This window comes from Cervus canadensis, chromosome 22 (genome assembly GCF_019320065.1).
Source record: "Cervus canadensis isolate Bull #8, Minnesota chromosome 22, ASM1932006v1, whole genome shotgun sequence".
NCBI lineage: Eukaryota > Metazoa > Chordata > Mammalia > Artiodactyla > Cervidae > Cervus > Cervus canadensis.
The window spans coordinates 44,011,938-44,031,027 of NC_057407.1; the positions used below are offsets into that span (position 1 = coordinate 44,011,938).

Consider the following 19,090-nt stretch of genomic DNA (forward strand, 5'->3'; position numbering starts at 1 on the left):
TGAAAAGTTGGTGTGTTAAGAAAATAAAATAAAAATAGTTTAATGGATTTAAACTACTGATGAGAAAAGTCAGTGAATACTGGCACATATAAATCTCTTCTTTACCAATTAAATGATGCACCCCATAAGCTTGCTCTCTCTGTATATATATATTTTAATGACCACACAGGAGTTCTGAACAGCAAAATCTACTGTTGTTTGAACTTTGATTTTACTCCCAATCCTGAGTCACCCAAGTAGTAAGAACACTGCTTGGTAGCCCAAGGAAGACTTTCGAAAGTGAGGTCTCTAGCCTCTTTTGAATAAACATCTGGAACTCTCAACTGCCCTCTCTGCCCGGGGGAGCAGGAGACACTGAAACAGCCACAGCTACACTGACACTTGCACTTCACACCAATTATGTTATCCCAGACATAAAACCCAATCAAACCTGTAGCTTTAAAAAACCCATGAGTTTACAGCAGACCTCTGTTCCCCAACTCAGAGCTTCCTCCTCTCTCTCAAGGATGGAGTGGGCCTGTTCGCTGCCCATTGCTCGGTAATCTACAGAAGCCGAGTGTTCAATGTTTTTGAGGTCAAGCAGCATCTCTGGACAAGTCCTCTGTCCTCACGACACAACTGTGCCAACTCCAGGTGAGCCTTGGGCCCTGGGAAATGGCACCCAACATTCCTTTCGGGATCTATTCCTCAAAGAGCAACCACTCAAAATGCACCCTGGCAAACACTGGGGTGGCCCTGCGGTGGGAGGCACGTCAGACCCCCCAGAGCCGCAGCCAGGCCACTCGCGGGCAGGACAAAGACTGGAGGGGATTCTCTCTCCCCCACAACAGAGCCCACCCAGAAACAAGAGGGAGGGCCCTGCAGCTGAACCAGCCACTCCATCACCACTTCTCATTTACGTGAGTTAATCAGATGGTTAAATAGCTCACATCTATTAAGAACATATCTGGGTCCAATGCTGTGCTAGACTAAATAAGCATGACATTGTGAGAAAATCACAGCTTATCTTAACAAGAGATAAGAAAGTTTGCTAACAAGAACCATAAACGAGCTGCGCTGACAGCACAGTTCACACGCAGAGGGTTGGCTCCCGGAGGACCTCTCAAGGCTCTCGTATTGACCGAGTGCACGTGTTTCCAGCCCACGCTGGCAGGACACAAAGAATGCACCCTCTCCAGGCAGGCTCTCCCTGGCTGGACCCACTGCCCCCTCCACCGCTAACTCTGCTGCTTAACACCAGTCTCCTGTCTCAGGCCGCGTTTCTGCATCCAGGTCACCCTGACCCCAAGGCGCACCCAGCAATGGAAGTGAGTTAGGGTCTGGGATTTTGACAATGAAGACAAGGCAAGTCAGCAGACATCTACCCGTGCCAGTGGGCCCGGGGACCCAGGAGGAGGACAGGCCCCCACAGCATCTCCACTGCCTAGTCCCCAGGTGAGTAACAGAAAATTGCATGGAAGGCTCTGGTACTTCTCTATAGCTGCTGTTGGCTGTGTAACTTCTATAATAAAGTAAAGCCAGTTTCATAAATTTACCTGTCTGATCAACTTTAGATTGAATTCTGATCTGTTCCACTGAAAATAAAATAGTTCAATTCCAAATGTTCCCTTCTCCCAAACACTGAGGTGGCTCCAGGCCAGGCGGTCAGGCCTGCGGTGACTCTGCTCTTTCACACAGGAGGGCTCGGGTCAGGACTAGGCTGACCCTAACCACTCACCGACCTTTTCCTGGTTTGTCCCATGTGCAAGGGTTCCCACCTTCCCTGGGGCCCAGTCCTTTTCCAAGCTGACACCAGACAGAGTGCCTGGTTTTCTTTACTCAAGAAAACATCCAGGATATAAATGAAGTTACCAAAGTCATCTTCCAGTTAAACTAAACTTTTAAATATTTAGTCTCTGGTCACCCGGGAATGTTTTCTTGTCTCTTCTCCGTCGCGCCACCCCAAGCAACAACCTACCCGTGGCAAGCTGACTGCAAGTAATTTAAAATCCAATGGTACTCTTCTTTTAAACAGTAATTTATTATAAATATACACACACATATGTTCATATATAGTTGGATGTACAAGTAGAGAATTACTAAGAATCAAGAGCATCCTTCTGTTTTTGAATCACTATTAATTCCACTATAATTCCATTATTTTATCTGAACAAAAATAAATTCTAAATAAATTTTCATAATGGTGACAAAAGTAACCCTTCTGTAAGCCTTCCCAAGTTTTGAGGTTAAATGGAAAGCTAATATGGTACAAGAAAAAGAAGAGCAGGAAGGCAGCGGGAGAGCAGCAGCAGCAAAAAGCTGGAAAAGGAAGGGAAGGAAACCACAGGGGAGACGTGTGCAGGGTCACTGCTCTGCCAAAGATGACATGGTGGGGAAAAGCCACAACAGTGACAGCAAACACACGGGACCCAGTTCAAACCACCTCGCATATATATTAATTCGTTTATCGCAACGATACCCTCAAGGAGTAAAGAGCATTATTCCACCCATTTCACAGATGAGGAAGCCGAGTCAGAGGTTAGGTGAACTCCCAAGGTGAAGTAGCTAATAAATCAACTAGCTGATCTGTCACATTCCTGCAATCCTGAGATAAGATCATGCCACAGATATGCCCTGCAGGTTTTCTAAAATTATTCCAGATACTGAGGGAAAACCCAGCCTTGTTCCTGGAATAAAACTTAAAAACAAAATGACACGTCAGATCTGGAAGAGTTTAACAGAAACAGCGACAGACACCCTAGCGTGAGGCCGCTTCTGCACAGCCGTCTTCCCAGCCAGGCCAGCAGCACAGCCCATCTCCCCGCGAGCCCAGGAGAGGACGGTGGCCCCGGTGATGAGGACCCCGGCCCCTCCCTCCCGTGGAGCCCACACGGCCTCTCGGCGAGGCTGTCACCGCTCTTTATCCCCTCACCCCACAGAGTCAGGAAACACTGAGGAAAAGTTGGCTATTTCAAAACGTTAACTTACTAAAATCAGTGAAGATTTTTTTCTCACCTAAACTGGGCCTTGATATTGCTAGGGCTTGCAGATCTGGTTTGTATTTCTTTCTCTTGCTTTTCCCTCAGGATCCTTTCAGCAAGCAAGAAGTAAGTGGCTGTGATGTGATTGTACCTGTTGGTTTCCAGGGCCCTGAGGAAGTAAGGGAGAGAGAACATAAGCCGCATCAGCAGGTCTGTCTTCGCACAGCACAACTGAGTTTTTGTTTTTTAAGTAAAAGCAAATGAAATCCAATGACCTGGAATTCTTTAAAATTAAGGGGGGCAGGGAACCCCCACAAAAAGGAGGGGAAAAAAAACCCAAAACCTGGTAGTAGATCATTCTTAAAATTCTAAGAAACAACTGCATAAAAATGGTCGGTTAGTAGGAAAAACCCAAAATGCTGATGGCAGCTGGGCTGGATGTCAGTTTTAGATGCTTAAGATAATGAAATTTCCAAGAATGTATACATTATCCAAAAATTTAATGTGTGTCAGTTTATTTTCATGAGAGTGGCTTACTTGCTTCCGACAGAATTATGAAATGAGTTATGTGAACGTGCACTCAAACACGAGTATCAGTCAGAAAAATTAGAAAGCGCTTTTCCTTTTACACTATGTGCTTACTGGCATTTTCAGACACTAATGCATTACTAATCTATTGAAAGCATGTTATTAGCCTCTTCTTTGAATAAAATCTGTGAATAAAATGAAATTTGTACATCCACCTCAAAAGTAGTGCTGAGTCCTCAGTCTGGCCGGCACTGTGCTGGGCACATACATGCCCACGGGGCACCCCCCGCCCCCCGCAGCTGGGACGGACCCTGGAGGGGGCGCTACGGAGGAGCCACAAGGCCAGAAACACACGACGATGCTTCAGGACCCTCTGTGTGAGCGAGCTTACACGGTGAACACTCAGGAAGGACACGATACAGAGGCTACTCCTCGTAAAACCACCAGGGCCAGGGTGAGAGATTCTGAAGTCAGACATCGAGGTGAAATCCCGGACCAGAATGACTTCTCAGAGTGTTTCCTCAACCGAGCACCAGATAAAGCTGCGGGCTTGTGTTAAGGGGACTGACAAATGTGTCTCTGAATTCAGGAAGCACCCTGCAATGGGGAGCTGCTCATAATGTGGGCAGCAGGCAAGATTAGCCTGAGAACTGCTGGGAACACCTGAGACTTCAAATTATCTCTCCTTTTGGATTTACAATTGAATTTACATAAATCAAACAGTTCTACAGGACACCACTGCATGTATTTATTTAAGACTCAAGCCAATTCAAGGAGATGCAAATAGCCTTTTATCCACTCAAAAGTGAAAAATCATCCTCTACACATTCCTACGGTGAGTATCCTTGGCAAAAAGAGCAAGTGTCCTGCTCTTCTCCATTTGTTTAGGTCATTTCAGTAACCGGTCAATCTGTGAAAACTCAAAACACACTCAGAAACCTGCAGATGTTTGTACTTAAACCAAAACTATGAGCCTGAGTTTATTTTTATAAATTCTTCTTTGCCGTATACCCTAAAGCTGCATGTCCTTTATAAAGACACCACCCTTCTCAAGGACCAGACCTGGGGAGCTGAGCCTGACAGCCCACCCCGCTGCAGTGGTACGTCCAGCCCGCAGCCTCCTCCTCCTGGCGGTCAGAAACCTGGGTCAGAACACTCAGCCAGGCCAGAGTGGACCCCTTGAGGGGAATCCCCCAGAGTATATCCTCATTTATCATCCTCAACTGTTTCATCCAATCGGTTAAATGACTTTTGACTTGTAGAACACTTCATATTGTTACAGACAGGACCTCTTAGAGAAATGAATCATTGTTAAAGCAACTGTATCTTTATATTACCCTTGATTTCAAACTTCACAGGTTATAAAAAACTGGCTTCGGTTTTTAAAAAATACAACTAACTTGTGCATCTCATGGGCTCCAGGTTACTGTAGCAAAGGCTCTAAAAAGCCAGACAGTAACATCTGAGTTTCGTTAAGTCGTATGGTCCTTCTCACAGTGACTCCGGTAGCGTGCGCACACACGGCCTTGGCTGTGGGCCTCTACACCCTTACTTATGAAAATGTGTGACTACAGACAGGCCGACTCCTGCCTTGAAGAACTTGTGGTCTGCCCCTGCTTCCCCGTGGGGACCAGAGGGAGACCCAGGAGTTAGGAGGACCCAGCAATGGACCGTGTCGCTACCGGGACACAAAACGGTCTACTCCGATTCACCTCTGTGAGCAGGAAGAAAGGCCACAGGACTCACTGACACCACGAGAAATGGTGTGCTTGTCTACTAGAACAAAAATAAAAACAAAAGACAACAAAACCTATGAGCCAGGCCCGGGGCCAGGAACTCTAGAGATAAGTGACGTAAGCCCTGCCAACTGGGAACTCCAACCACTACACCTCGTCCACAGGCCCCGCCCCACTGAGAGCGCCCAGGACTCCCTGGCGGCTCAGTGGTCAAGAACCTGCCTGCCAGTGCATGGGACACGGGCTCCTTCCCTGACCCGGAGGTCCCACGTGCCTCGCAGCAAGGCCCGCGCCACAGCTACTGAGCCTGTGCTCTAGGGCCTGGGGACCGCGACTGCCGAGCCCAGGAGCCCTAGAGCCTGCGCCACGACAAGGGAAGCCACCGCTCTGAGAGGCCCGCGCACCTCACCTAGAGGGCAGCCCCCGCTTTCTGCAGCTAGAGAAAAGCCCACGCAGCAACGAAGACCCAGCATAGCCAAAAATAAATAAATAAACAAAATTTTAAGACAAACTTTTTTTTTTTTTTAAAGGGCCCAGCCCAAGAACCCTAACCCACGGCCCTGCACTGGCGAGCGCCGACGTACTCGACAATGGCGTCGCGGTCCGCTATGTCCCCGAGCACCATGCGCTGGATGATGCTGTTGTGCTCCTCTTCCGACAGGTTTTTATACGACACGAGCGGGATGTTATACTTCGTGGCCGGGGAAGGGTCCACTCCTTGAAGCCAAGGATGGTTTTCAATCTCTTCTAAAGAGGCCCTCCTCTTGGGATCTCTCTGTAGCATTCGTGTGATCAGGCTGGAAAGGAAGGTAAGTCCATTGTTAAAGCAAAGTCCTGGCAGGGATGAGTAATGGTGAGCTACTGTATTTTTCAAAATTGTTTCCTAAACTTATACCATCGATTTTATCAGGTTCACCAGTGCTGATGGTGGGGCTGATGGGAATGAAGGAGATTTGGTGTCGTCAGATTCACAGAATAAAAAATCATAACCGCCAGACAAGCCCAACACACAGATTCACAGAATAAAAAATCATAACCACCAGACAAGCCAAACACACAAATGCAGTTTCCTATCACCTAGAATTAACACTAGGTATCAACATCTGCCCCTGAGTTAACTGGGGAAGTGGCACACCAGAACCTGATACAACCACCAGCTACAACACAGAGAATAGGGTGCTGAGCTAACTTCTGTTTCCAGAAGAATGAATGACCATCCTGATGAAAGCAACCAAAATGTCATCTACCTTTAGGGGGTTGTGTTGGCAAGAAGGAAGGAGGGATGAAAGACGGGAAGAAAAGATAGAAGGATGAAGAGATGGACGAACTACTCAGCAAGTAAAAATAGAGCAAAAGTAAGACTCTTAGGAGCTAATGACAAAGCTGGCCTTGCTCTGATTTTTCCTGCTTCTGCACTGAGTAACTGAAAACAGAATATACGCAGAATATAATGGTTGTGCAGAGCCTCCTGAAGGTGAGAAGTACAACTAGAACCTAGCAAAGAACTGGGACCCAGCTTCAGTGTGGGGAGGAATGAGAAGTGAGAAACCCATCTTCTGCTAACATGTCAAGGTGGAAACCTGCCTGCCTCAACACTGCTGCAGAGGGGGGAGAGGGGAGTTTCTTCTAAGAACTTCTAGGTACAAGCTGGTCCTCACACAAGTTTGTGGTCCAAATTAATGACACTAAATCTGTGTGGTTACTTTTAAGAGGTTTCAGGGTGGAAATGCCCCTGGGTAGCTAGGAGGAAAGCAAATACAAATTCTTTGTGTCGGAACTATAACTTATAAGAACTTACAAGAAACCTGACATCCCAGTGAAAAAAACAAAATGCAATGGAAACCAAGTTCCACTGCAAGAACTTAAAGACAGGATGGGAAATTAAGAATGCAGACTTCAAATACATCTATATCTATCAGTGAGTACAATAATAATAAATCGAATGAACTCTCCAATTAAAAGACAAAATGCTCAAATGGTTAGATGGTATTAATCCAAATTCTAGCTCCTAGTTGCTAAAAAACGATGTACCTAAAAACAAGACAATAAAAGATTTAAAGAACGGAAAACTATATAGCACATGACTGCTAGCCAAAAGAAGACTGGTGTGATTAGCTAAAACTAGATGACACAGACTGATTTTAAGGCCCAAAGCATTATTAGAATAGACAGGGATACAAAGGTTCAACTCACCAGGAAGACACAACAGTTTTCAACTTGTTTGGATTTAATAATATTCCCCCCCAAAACACCAAAAGCAAAAACTGACAGACTTCCAAATACAAAAAAATAAGCTGACCTGTCATGTTGTATTGATGGGGGTAATAACTCTTTATTTGCCTATGATAGCATTCTACATAGTGGAAGAATATCTCATTAAGTGGTAGATTAAGTCAAATAACTAGGAAAGGATTTAAATAATTTTGAACAGCATAATTAACAAGCTTAGTCTTAAGGATTTATAAAGAAGTCTGACCCAACAATTAGAAAGTGTACATTCTTTTCTAGAATAGAAGGATTATTTACAAAAACTGACTCCATGCTAATCCAAAAGCAAGCCTTACCAAGTTAATAAAAACTAGTACCATATAGACTATAGCCTTGGATCACAATGCAATTAAGTTAGAAATGAATAACAAAAAGCTGATTAGTAAAACCCTTGCACATTTGGAAATTTAAAACACCCTTCTAAAAGTAATGGGTTAAATAAACACACGGAAACTAGACAATAATCAGAACTGAGTAACAAAAGACTATAAATCAAAACTAGTCGGATGCAGGTAAAATGGTACTTAACCACTACATTAGAAAAGAAAAATTTATGGAATATTCAACAGAAGAAAATGGAAAAATGAGCTAATGCATTAAGTAGGTAGCAGGAAATAACACAGACAAAATAGTATCAGTAGCATAAAACAAGCAAAAAAAAATACAACAGTAAATCAAGAAAAACAAAAGACAGCTCTTAGAAACATTAAAATGAACAAACCTCAGGCAGGCCTGATCAAGACAAAAAACAAAGAAAGCAAAAATAGAAGAAGGCAAAAAAATCAATACTAGAATGAAAAAAGGACAACAAATCCACTAATCAACCAGCTTTCATAATATAATTAGAGAATGTTATAAATACTTGAGGCCAAGAAATTTGATAATTTAGATAAAATGGTAAGTTCCTTTAAAAAACAAAACTTAGCAAAACTGACACAGGAAAAAGGAGAAACTGAATGGTCCTATGATTAATTAAAGATAATCCCTCCGAGAAGGAGATGCCAAGAAGAGGCTTCTAAAATATTAGAATTGTTCCTTTTCTTGAGCTGGCTACTGGGTACAAAGGTGCTCACTTTATCACATACACATTTTATCTGTTCTTCTGAATGATATATGTCAACATAAACATAATGTTACTCTGTTTTTTCTTCAGAAAGGGCTATGAAGATACTCCTGAAATACAAACATCTAACACACACACACAACATACACCCACAGACAGCAGCCTGCTTCCGGGATAGAGAATAACAACAGGGCATAAGGATGATGACGATGATAATCACCACCAATATTCATTCTGAGTGTGCTAAGACTGAGCTACAAGCTTTACATACATTAATTCATTTCATTTCCAAAATAACCCTGTAAGGTAGGTTCCACCATTCTCACATCATTAGTAAACTGAAAAACTAGTATTTGAATCTCGAGAGTTTGAATTCCTAAGTTCTTAACTATGGCCTAAGATAGGGATCCACTTGCAGAGAAGATTCCTCAAACTATCAGATTTCCTTCATATCAAATGATGGGAGAAACTAAAAACTTTAAATCAATGAAATACTGAACTTCCAACAGTTCTTTTATTTCATTATGAATTTATCACTATATACATCACAGTGCTATATATAGTACTTTAAATTCCAAATAATCAGCTTGCATGTACTCTTCCTATAGTCACATGAACCAAACAGAGCTCTTTAGTCAACGGCGGGGAGGAGTACATGAATAAAATTATGAAGCACGCCTTGTATACCCAAAAATAGTGTGTTGATAGTCTATTTCAGGAAAGCAAATCCCCTAACTCTTCTCTGGAGCTTTAAATAATTCCAGGAGCAAAAACAGAAAGTAGTTCTTACTGCAGTTCTTCAAGCGAAAGTAACCCACCACTCCTGGAGGCTGAGGAGGCATATAATGGGTTTCTTGAAAACTAGCTTATTTGAAACACAAACTAATACATTATGTTCTCCAACATTAAATTTCAAATCACATTCTGGGGTTAACTCCCAAAACACTCTTACCAAGAGCATAAACACTGGGTTCAAAAGTTAAAATGAACAAAGATACATATACACTTTTTATTTTTTACTTACTCTTTACACTCTTTAGACACGTGGGATGGTACTGTGTATTTGCAATCCATGATCATGGTCAATGTTTCACTGTCATTGGCCTCTTGAAAGGGTGGCTGCCCACATACCAACATGAAAAGGATCACTCCCAGACTCCATATATCTGTAAATCAAAGACATACTGTTAAACACTAAATTAATAAGAAAACTAAAACATTCAGAGGAATAAAAGTACACTATCAAGTTTATTTTATTTTGAACAGGCAAAAAACCTGGGAACAAGTGAAAATGAAAACGACAATCCAAAACCTACGGGATGCAGCAACAGCAGCTCAAAGAAGGAAGTTTAGAGCAAGACAATCCTACTTCAGGAAACAGACAAAAAAGTGGAAGGAAAGAAGTCATAAAGACCAGGTCAGAAATAAATGAAACAGGGATGAAGAAAATAATAGCAAAGATCAATAAAACTAAAACCTGGTTCTTTGAAAAGATAAAGAAAATTGATGAACCTTTAACCAGAAAAGAAAAAAATGAAAAAGGCTCAAATCAATAAAATTAGAAACGAAAAGTTATAGCAGACACCATAAAATATAAAGGATCACAAGAGTACTATAAGCAGGTGTCTGCCAATAAAACACACAAGCTAAAAGAATTGGACAAATTCTTAGAAAGATACAATCTTCCAAGACTAAACCAGGAAGAAACAGAAACTATGTACAAACCAAAAACAAATAATGACACTAAAACTGTGATTAAAAAAACCAAAAGCTCCCAAACAAAAGTCCAGGAACAGATGGACTCACAGGTGAATTATATCAAGCATTTAGAGAAGTGTTAACATCTATCCTTCAGAAAATATTTCAAAATATGCCTGAGAAAGGAAAACTCCCAAACTCATTCTAAGAGGCCAAGATCACCTTGATACCAAAACCAGAAAAAGATATCACAGAAAAGAAAAATATGGGCCAGTATCATTCATAAACACAGATACAAAAATTCTCAACAAAATACTAGCAAACTGAATTCAACAATGATCAAGTAGGATTTATCCCAGGGATGCAAGGATTTTTCAATATTCACAAATCAATCTGTGTAATATACCACATTAACAAACTGAAGAATAAAAACCAGATGATCATCTCAACAGATGCAAAGGAAAAGCTTCTGACAAAATCCAACACTCATTTATGATAAAAAGTCTCCAGAAAGTGAGCACAAAGGGAACCTACCTCAACCTAATAAAGGCCATTTATGACAAACACACAGATATCATTCTCAACAGTGAAAAGCTGAAAGCATTTCCTCTAAGATCAGGACCAAGAAAGGATGTCCACTCTTGCCACTTTTATTCAACACAGTTTTGGAAGACCTAGCCATAAGAATCAGAGAAGAAAAAGAAAGGGAATACAAGTTGGAAACAAAGTAAAACTGTCACTGTTTGCAGATGAGATGGTATTACACATAGAAAATCCTACATACGCTGCGAGAATACTACTAGAGTTCATCAATGAGTTCAGTGAAGTGGTAGGATACAACACTAATACACAGAAACTTCCTGCATTTCTTTTTTTTTCTATTTATTTTTATTAGTTGGAGGCTAATTACTTTACAATCTTGTAGTGGTTTTTGCCATACATTGACATGAATCAGCCATACATCCTGCATTTCTATACACTAACACAAGATCAGAAAGAGAAATTAAGGAAACAGTATCATTTACCATTGCATCAAAAAGAATAACACCTAGGAATAAACCTACATAAGGAAACAAAAGATCGATAATCTGAAAACAATGATGAAAGAAATCAAAGATGACACAAACAGATGGAAAGATATACCACGTTCGTGGATTGGAAGAACAATATTGTTAAAATGACTATACTATCCAATGACTGAATGCAATCCCTACCGAATTACCTATGGCATTTTTTCAGATCTATAACAAAAAATCTTAAAATGTATGTGGAAACACAAAGGATCCCGAAAAGCCAAAGCAGTCATGAGAAAGAAAAACAGCTGGAGGAATCAAGCTTTCTGACTTCAGACAATACTATAAAGATACAATAATCAAAACCATATGGTACCTGGCACAAAGACAGGCTTATAGATCAGTAGGACTGAAAGACCAGAAATAAACCTATGTACCTGTGGTCAATTAATCTATGGCAAAGAAGGCAAGAACACACAATGGGGACAAGACAGTCTCTTCAATTAGTGGTGCTGGGAAAACCGGACAGCGATGCCTAAAAGAATGAAATCAGAACACGCTCTAACACAATACACAAAAATATACTCAGAATGGATAAAAGATCTAAATGTAAGGTTAAATACTATAAAAGTCTTAGAAGAAAATATGAGAACACTCTTTGGCACAAAATGCAGGAAATTCTTTTTGGATCCACCTCCTAAAGTAATGAAAAAAATAGGGGGGAGGGATCTAATTAAACTTAAAGGAAACCATAAAAAAAAAAAAAAAAGACAATCCACAGAATGGGAGAAAACATTTGCAAATGATCTGACCAACAAGAGATTGATTTCCAAAATATACAAACAGCTCGTGCAATTCAATATATTTTAAAAAAACAACAAACAATAAAAAATGGACAGAAAATCTAAATAGATTTCTCCCAAGAAGACATACAGATGTCCAAAAAACACATGAAAAGATGCTCAACATCACTTATTAGAGAAATGCAAATCAAAACTAATTGAGATATCACATCACCTCAGTCAGAATGGCCATCATCAGAAAGTCTACAAACAATAAATGTTGGAGAGGGTGTGAAGAAAAGGGAACCTTCCTACACTGTTGGTGGCAATGTAAATTGGTAACAGTCACTATGGAGAAGAGTACTGAGATTCTTTGAAAAACTAAAAACAGAGATACCGAATGTTCCAGCAATCCCACTCCTGGGCATAAATCTGCAGAAAACTACTTTTAAAACGTACATGCAATCCCATGTTTTTTTGCAAACTATTTACAACAGCCAAGAGATAGAAACAACCTAAATATCCATCGATAGACAAATAAAGAAGATGTGGTACATATATATTACAATTGACTATTACTTAGCCATAAAAAAGAAATAATGCCATTTGCAGTGACTTGAATAGACTTGGACATCATCATAGTAAATAAGTCAGACAAAGATAAGTATCATGTAACATCACTTTTATGTAGAATCCAAAAAATAATACAAATGAACTTACAAAACAGAAAGAGATTCACTCTTAGAAAACAAACTTAAGGTTACCACAGGGGAAAGACTGATGGGAGGGAAAAATTAGGAGGTTGGGTTTAATGTATACACACAAATATAAATGTATACACGCACATATACATATATATATATGTATATATAATATACATATTATAGATCATCATATATATAGATCAGACATATAATAGATCATCAATAAGGATCCACTATACAGCATAAGGAATTCTACTCAATACTCTGTAATAACCTATATAGGAAAGGAATCCGAAAAAAGAATTCATACGTATAACTAAATCACTCTGCTGCATACCTGAAACTAGCACAACATGGTCAATCAACTTTACTCCAATAAATATAAAAACATTTAAAGAAAATGGAAATTTTAAAAAGTCATCTATAACTCAAAGTAAAAAGATCTAGGGAAGAGAAGGTAAGCCCCGATCAGGCAGAGAAGGTATCTGTCTTACTCTGTTTTTATATTCACTTAAGATCCAAGTGTCAGGCACACAGTGAACAGTCAATAAATGTTCAATAAACAAATGAATTATCATTTCTTAGTGACAAGAATAGAAATTTAAAGTACCTATCAGGATTCCCAAATCTATGGACACACACTGCCATTTTCCCCATTACATTATGCACCAGAGATGAAACTAAGACATTAATGCTCTGAAACATGCAAGGGGTTTTGCCCAAGGTTACAACTCTTCAGGCTGTTCTCAAACCTCAACCCTGGTTAGGTAACCACACCATGTGACAGACCAGAAAACTGAAGCTCCTGGAGAGGAAACTTTTCCCGGGCTGGGGTGTCGACGAGGAAAAAGACTGCTATGTGTTACTTCAGAGGAAAGAACTAGGACTGAGGGTGTAAGCAACCAGGAGGGCAACGCTGACTTCAACAGCAGATGCTACCATGATAGTACGTTTCTTATCACTCTAAGTATTTCAGGAAAGGCTGAGTAATCATCTGTCTAATCTCCTGCATAGGCGCCTGGACCAGCTGATAATCTGAGGACCTTCAGAACTCCAGCATTACACTGACTCCTGTGATAACAAACTACCCGCTACTTCTTGCCACTAAATAAAAAATGAAGCCATCACCGAGATGGAAAAATGATGTTTCTTTCAGATGAAAACAGAATGACTCCATTTAGGAAGGACATCATAAGTCATTCATTTAATCCAAAAACGAAAAGTGTAGACATGATAATATCAATGTTCAAGTAACACAACATCAATTCCATGAGCTTTCTAGACCATGGAAAGCTTAGAAGAGAGCAAGTGACAGGGCATGTGGCCTTGGTCACCACATCTGTTAACACTCAACTGCTGTTTTCACTTAAATACTCAAAATTATGTAGATTCCATGGGAATTAAGACTTGTTAATAAAATCTTTTCCTTGCTCCAAGCTAAACAAAAAGGGCAATAAATGCAGAAGCCCAAAAGTTACACACACCTGTGGTTTTTCTATATGTTCAATAAATTTTATTAATTTTCCCAGTAGAAATTATTGAAGGAGATGGGGAAATCTACTAAAATTAAAGCATTTATAAAAATGAGAATGAAAGGAACCTGAGGATCCCTCAGTTCAAACCTTGGCTCCGCAGTGTCCCCAAGAGGCCGCCTGGCACTACTTGCTGGATGCTGGAATTATTTTCCTGCCCCAGGACAGCAGGTAGCTTCGGATTCCACTCCCCTCACTGACCCACACTTCTTTATCTTGATTCTGGAACCCAAAGGGCCATCTCCACTCAAACAATCAGAAATGGTGGCTACTTGCACCTGTTTCTGAAATATTCCATGAGAAGAATTTATAACCTCAGCTCTAGGAATACCTTCTTACGATTTTTAAAGAAAATTATATAGCTGATGTTTAACTTAAACCAGATTTGTACAACATGAACCTGCTATTTCTGGTCACCTGCTCCAACTCTCAAGCCACTGTGAACAAGTGGTAATTACAATTATTCTCCCTTCAATGCATGTGTCCTTCATGGTACACAATGGTCATAATCTAGAAATTAACTGTAAAATAAACCTTCCACTGATGTTCATTACACAAGGACGGAAACTCACATTTTCGTTTATAATGTATACTTGACTGTCTCCTCCCCAAAGGAGGAGGCGATTTTAAACTGCTTTCAATAAAAATGCATAAACACTGAGGCAGAGTCAAGATGGCAGGTAGGAGGATGCAGAGTTTGTCTCCTCACAACTAGGGCCACTACCAGGCGCTGAGCGGGACCCTGGACACCTAAGTGGACGGGAGGAACCCCCTTCATGACCAGGCAGAGTTCAGGGGGTTGGGAGGGGAGGAGAAGTGCAGGTGGGGGGACCAGCAACCCTGAGGGACGGCTGAGGGAGGGGAGAGGTTCCCATGCTTGCAGGGGCTCACTCATGGTGAGGAGGTCAGCAAAGAGGGGGATCTCAGGGGACTGGGACCAGAAGGGAACGGGGCCAGTGCTGCTGCTGCCCACTCAGGCCCCGGGCGGCCTGCTGGGTCCAGAGCCTGAACCTCAGTCCCCCGAGGCCCTCTCCAGCCTCGCGGATCCTGGGGGATAACGGGAGGCAGGGAGGGGAGGAAAAGTAGGGGAGAGACGGACGGGAGCCCCTAAGGGGCAGCTGGGGGAGGGGTGGGCGTCCCACGTCCAGGGGTGCCCACTCACTGTAAGATCAGCAAGGATGGGGGAAGACCTTCAGGGGACTGGGGAATTAGAGGGGAGCCAGCCAGCATTTTCCACACCTGCTTGGGTTCTGGCAAGCCTGCTGGGGTCCGGGGCCAAACCTCTCCCTTCCAGCTACACAGAACCTAAGCTCCCTCCCCTGCACCTCCCCCGCAAGGACCTATTCCCCTGCACAGGGGTCCTGAGCCTAGGTACCCCCCCTCGCCAAGACCCTGCCCTCCACAGCAAACCTGCCTCTACCCAACTGCCTGCAAACTCCAGGGCTGAATGCCTCAACCCAAACAACAGTAAAACAGGAACACGGCTTCACCCATCAAAAAAGTGAGACGACAAAAAACAAGTCACGAATGAAAGAACAAGCTAAACATCTACAAGGCCAAATAAAGGAAGAGGAAACAGGCAAGCTACCTGAAAAAGGATGAACAGAAATGATAGCAAGGATGACCCAAAATTTCAGAAATAGAGTGGAGACAGAGATGGAGAAAATATAAGAAATGTGTAACAAGGAGCTAGAACAACAAAAGAACAAATAAACAGTGATAAACAACACAATAACCAAAATGAAAAACACAGCAAAAGAAATCAACAGCAGAATAACTGAGGCAGAAGAACAAACAAGTGAGCTGGAAGACAGAATGTCGAAATAACTGCTGAGGAGCAGAATTTATAAAAAAGAAAAGAATTGAGGACAGTCTCAGAGACCTCTGGGACATTAAACGAACCACCATTCAAATGATAGGGGCCCCTGAAGAAGGGAAAGAGTCTGAGAAAATATTTGAAGAGGTCACAGACAAAAACTTCCCTAACATGAGAAGAAGACGGCCGCCCAAGTTCAGGAAGCAGAGTCCCACACAGCAGGGGTTTCCAGCCTTTCCTGGCACCAGGACCAGCTTCACTGAAGGTAACTTTTCCGTGGACTGGGGGGGAGGAGGTGGTCCAGGCGGTCACGTGAGCAGTGGGAGCGGCAGATGAAGCTCTGCATGTGCATCTTTACTAACGGGCCGCAGACAAGTACCAGGGTTAGGGACCGCTGCCATGCAGGCTAAACCCAAGGAGGAACACACCAAGATACATAAAATTCAAACTAACAAAAATTAAATTCAAAGAAAAAGTATTAAACACAGCAAGGGAAAAGCAACAAATGACATACCAGGAAATCCCCAAAAGGTTATCAGCTGATTTTCAGCAGAAACTATGCAGGCCAGAGAGAGTGGCAGAGAGAAATCAAAAGCTTTACAGACAAGCAAAAGCTAAGAGGCTTTATCACCACCAAACCAGCTTTACAACAAATGCTAAAGGAACTGCTCTAGGCAGAAACATAAGAGAAGAAAAAAAACCGACAAAAACAAACCAAAATCATTTTTAAAATGGTAACAGGCACATACATATTGATAATTACCTTGACTGTAAATGGATTAAACGCTCCAATCAAGAAACACAGACTGGCTGAATGGATACAAAAACAATACCCATATATACGTACGTCATCTACAAGAGACTTACTTCAGAACCAGAGACATGTATAGACTGAAAATGAGGGGATGGGAAGAGATGGTTCATGCAAATGGAAATCAAAACTGGAGTAGTAATACTCTTAGATAAAACAGACTTTACAATAATAGTGCAGGGGGATTTCAACACCCCACTTACACCATGGACAGATAATCCAGACAGAAAATAAGGAAACACAACCTTATATGACACAACAGACCAGACAGATTTAATTGAATTTATAGGACATTCCACTTGAAAGGGCAGAATACACTTCCTGCTCAAGTGCACGTGGAACATCCTCCAGAACAGATCACATCTTGAACCACAAATCAAGCCTTGGAAAATTTAAGACAACTGAAATCATATCAAGCATCTTTTCTGATCACAATGCTGTGAGATTATAAATCAATCACAGGAAAAAAAAAAAAAAGTAAAAAACACAAATATATGGAGGCTAAACAGTGCACTGCTGAATAACCAAGAGATCATTGAAGGAATCCAAAAAAAAAAAAAAAAATTTAAAAATACAAGCAAATGACAATGAAAACACGACCCAAATGATGACCCAAAACCTATGTGACACAGCAAAAGCAGCTCTAAGAGGAAGTTTACAGCAATTCAAGAAACAAGAAAAACCTCAAATAAACAATCTTACACCTAAAGTAACTAGAGAAAGAAAAACAAAACCCAAAGTTAGTAAAGGAAAAAAATCATAAACATCAGAGCAGAAAAAATGAACAGAAATAAAGAATACAATAACAAATATCAGTAAAACTAAAAATTGGTTCTTTGAGATCATAAACAAAACTGATGAATCTTTAGCCAGAATCATCAAGAAAAAAGGGAAGAGGACTCACATCAATAAAATGAGAAATGAAAAAGGAGAAATTAGAACTGACATGGCAGAAATACAGAGTCATGAGGCTACTACAAGCAACTATATGCCAATAAAATGGACAACCTTGAAGAAATGGAGAAATTCTCAGAAAGGTATAACTTTCTAATACTGAACTGGGAAGAACTAGAAAATATAAACATCAATCACAAGCAATGAATTTGAAACTGTAATCAAAAGTCTTCCAACATACAAAAGTCCAGGACCAAATGGTTTCACAGGCGAATTCTATCAAACATTTGGAGAAGAGCTAACACCCATCTTTCTCAAACTCTTCCCAAAAACTGCAGAGGGAGGAACACTTCAAAACTCATTCTACAAAGCCACCATCCCGTAATATCAAAACAGACACAGATACCACAAAAAAAGAAAATTACAAACCAATATTCTTGATGAACATGGACACAAAAATCCTCAACAAAATCTAACGTACAATAAAAGAATCATACAGCACAATCAAGTGGGATTTATCCCAGGGATGCAAAGATTCTTCAATATACACAAAACCAATCAATGTGATACACCATATTAACAAATTAAACAGTAAAAATGAGATGATCTCATGCAGAAAATTTTTTTGACAAAATTCAATACCCATTTATAATTAAAAAAAAAAAAAAAAACTCTCCAGAAAAAAGGCAGAGAGGGCATCTACCTCAACATAATAAAGGCCATAGACAACAAATTCAGAGTAAATACTCTCAGTGGTGAAAAACTGAAAGCATTTCCTCTAAAATCAGGAACAAGACAAGGATGTCCACTCTCACCACTATTACTCAACACAGTTTTGGAAGTCCTAGCCACACCTATCAGAAAAGAAAAAGCAATAAAATGAATCCAAATAAGAAAAGGCAAAACTGTCACTGCAGATGAAATGACACTACACATAGAAAATTCTAAAGATAATGGCAGAAAACTACTAGAGCTAATCAGTGAATCTGGTAAAGTTGTAGGATACAAAATTAACGCACCGAAATCTCTTGCATTCCTACACACTAACAATGAAAGATCAGAAAGAGAAATTAAGGAGGCAATCCATTTACCATCACAACAAAAAGAATAAAATCTAAGAATAAACCTACCTAAGGAGGCAAAAGACCTATACTCAGAAAACTATAAAACACTCATGAAAGAAATCAATGATGATACAAACAGATGGAGATATATACCATGTTCTTGGACTCAAAGAATCAATATTGTGAAAATGACTATACTACCTAAAATAATTTACGGATTC

At 40.8% G+C, this 19,090-nt stretch overlaps 1 protein-coding gene across 7 annotated transcripts in view; it reads right to left on the reverse strand.

The window, feature by feature from the left end:
- The window catches only part of SNRK (SNF related kinase), a 66,378-nt gene that overhangs the window by 4,250 nt on the left and 43,038 nt on the right, over nucleotides 1-19,090 (reverse strand). For all 7 annotated transcript variants that reach the window (XM_043442089.1, XM_043442096.1, XM_043442091.1 and 4 more), the window contains 3 exons: nucleotides 9,580-9,721; nucleotides 5,809-6,021; nucleotides 2,995-3,129 (listed from right to left, as the gene is read on the reverse strand). In XM_043442089.1, coding sequence (XP_043298024.1) covers nucleotides 2,995-3,129; nucleotides 5,809-6,021; nucleotides 9,580-9,721 — 490 coding nt within the window. The remainder of the gene's footprint in view (nucleotides 1-2,994; nucleotides 3,130-5,808; nucleotides 6,022-9,579; nucleotides 9,722-19,090) is intronic.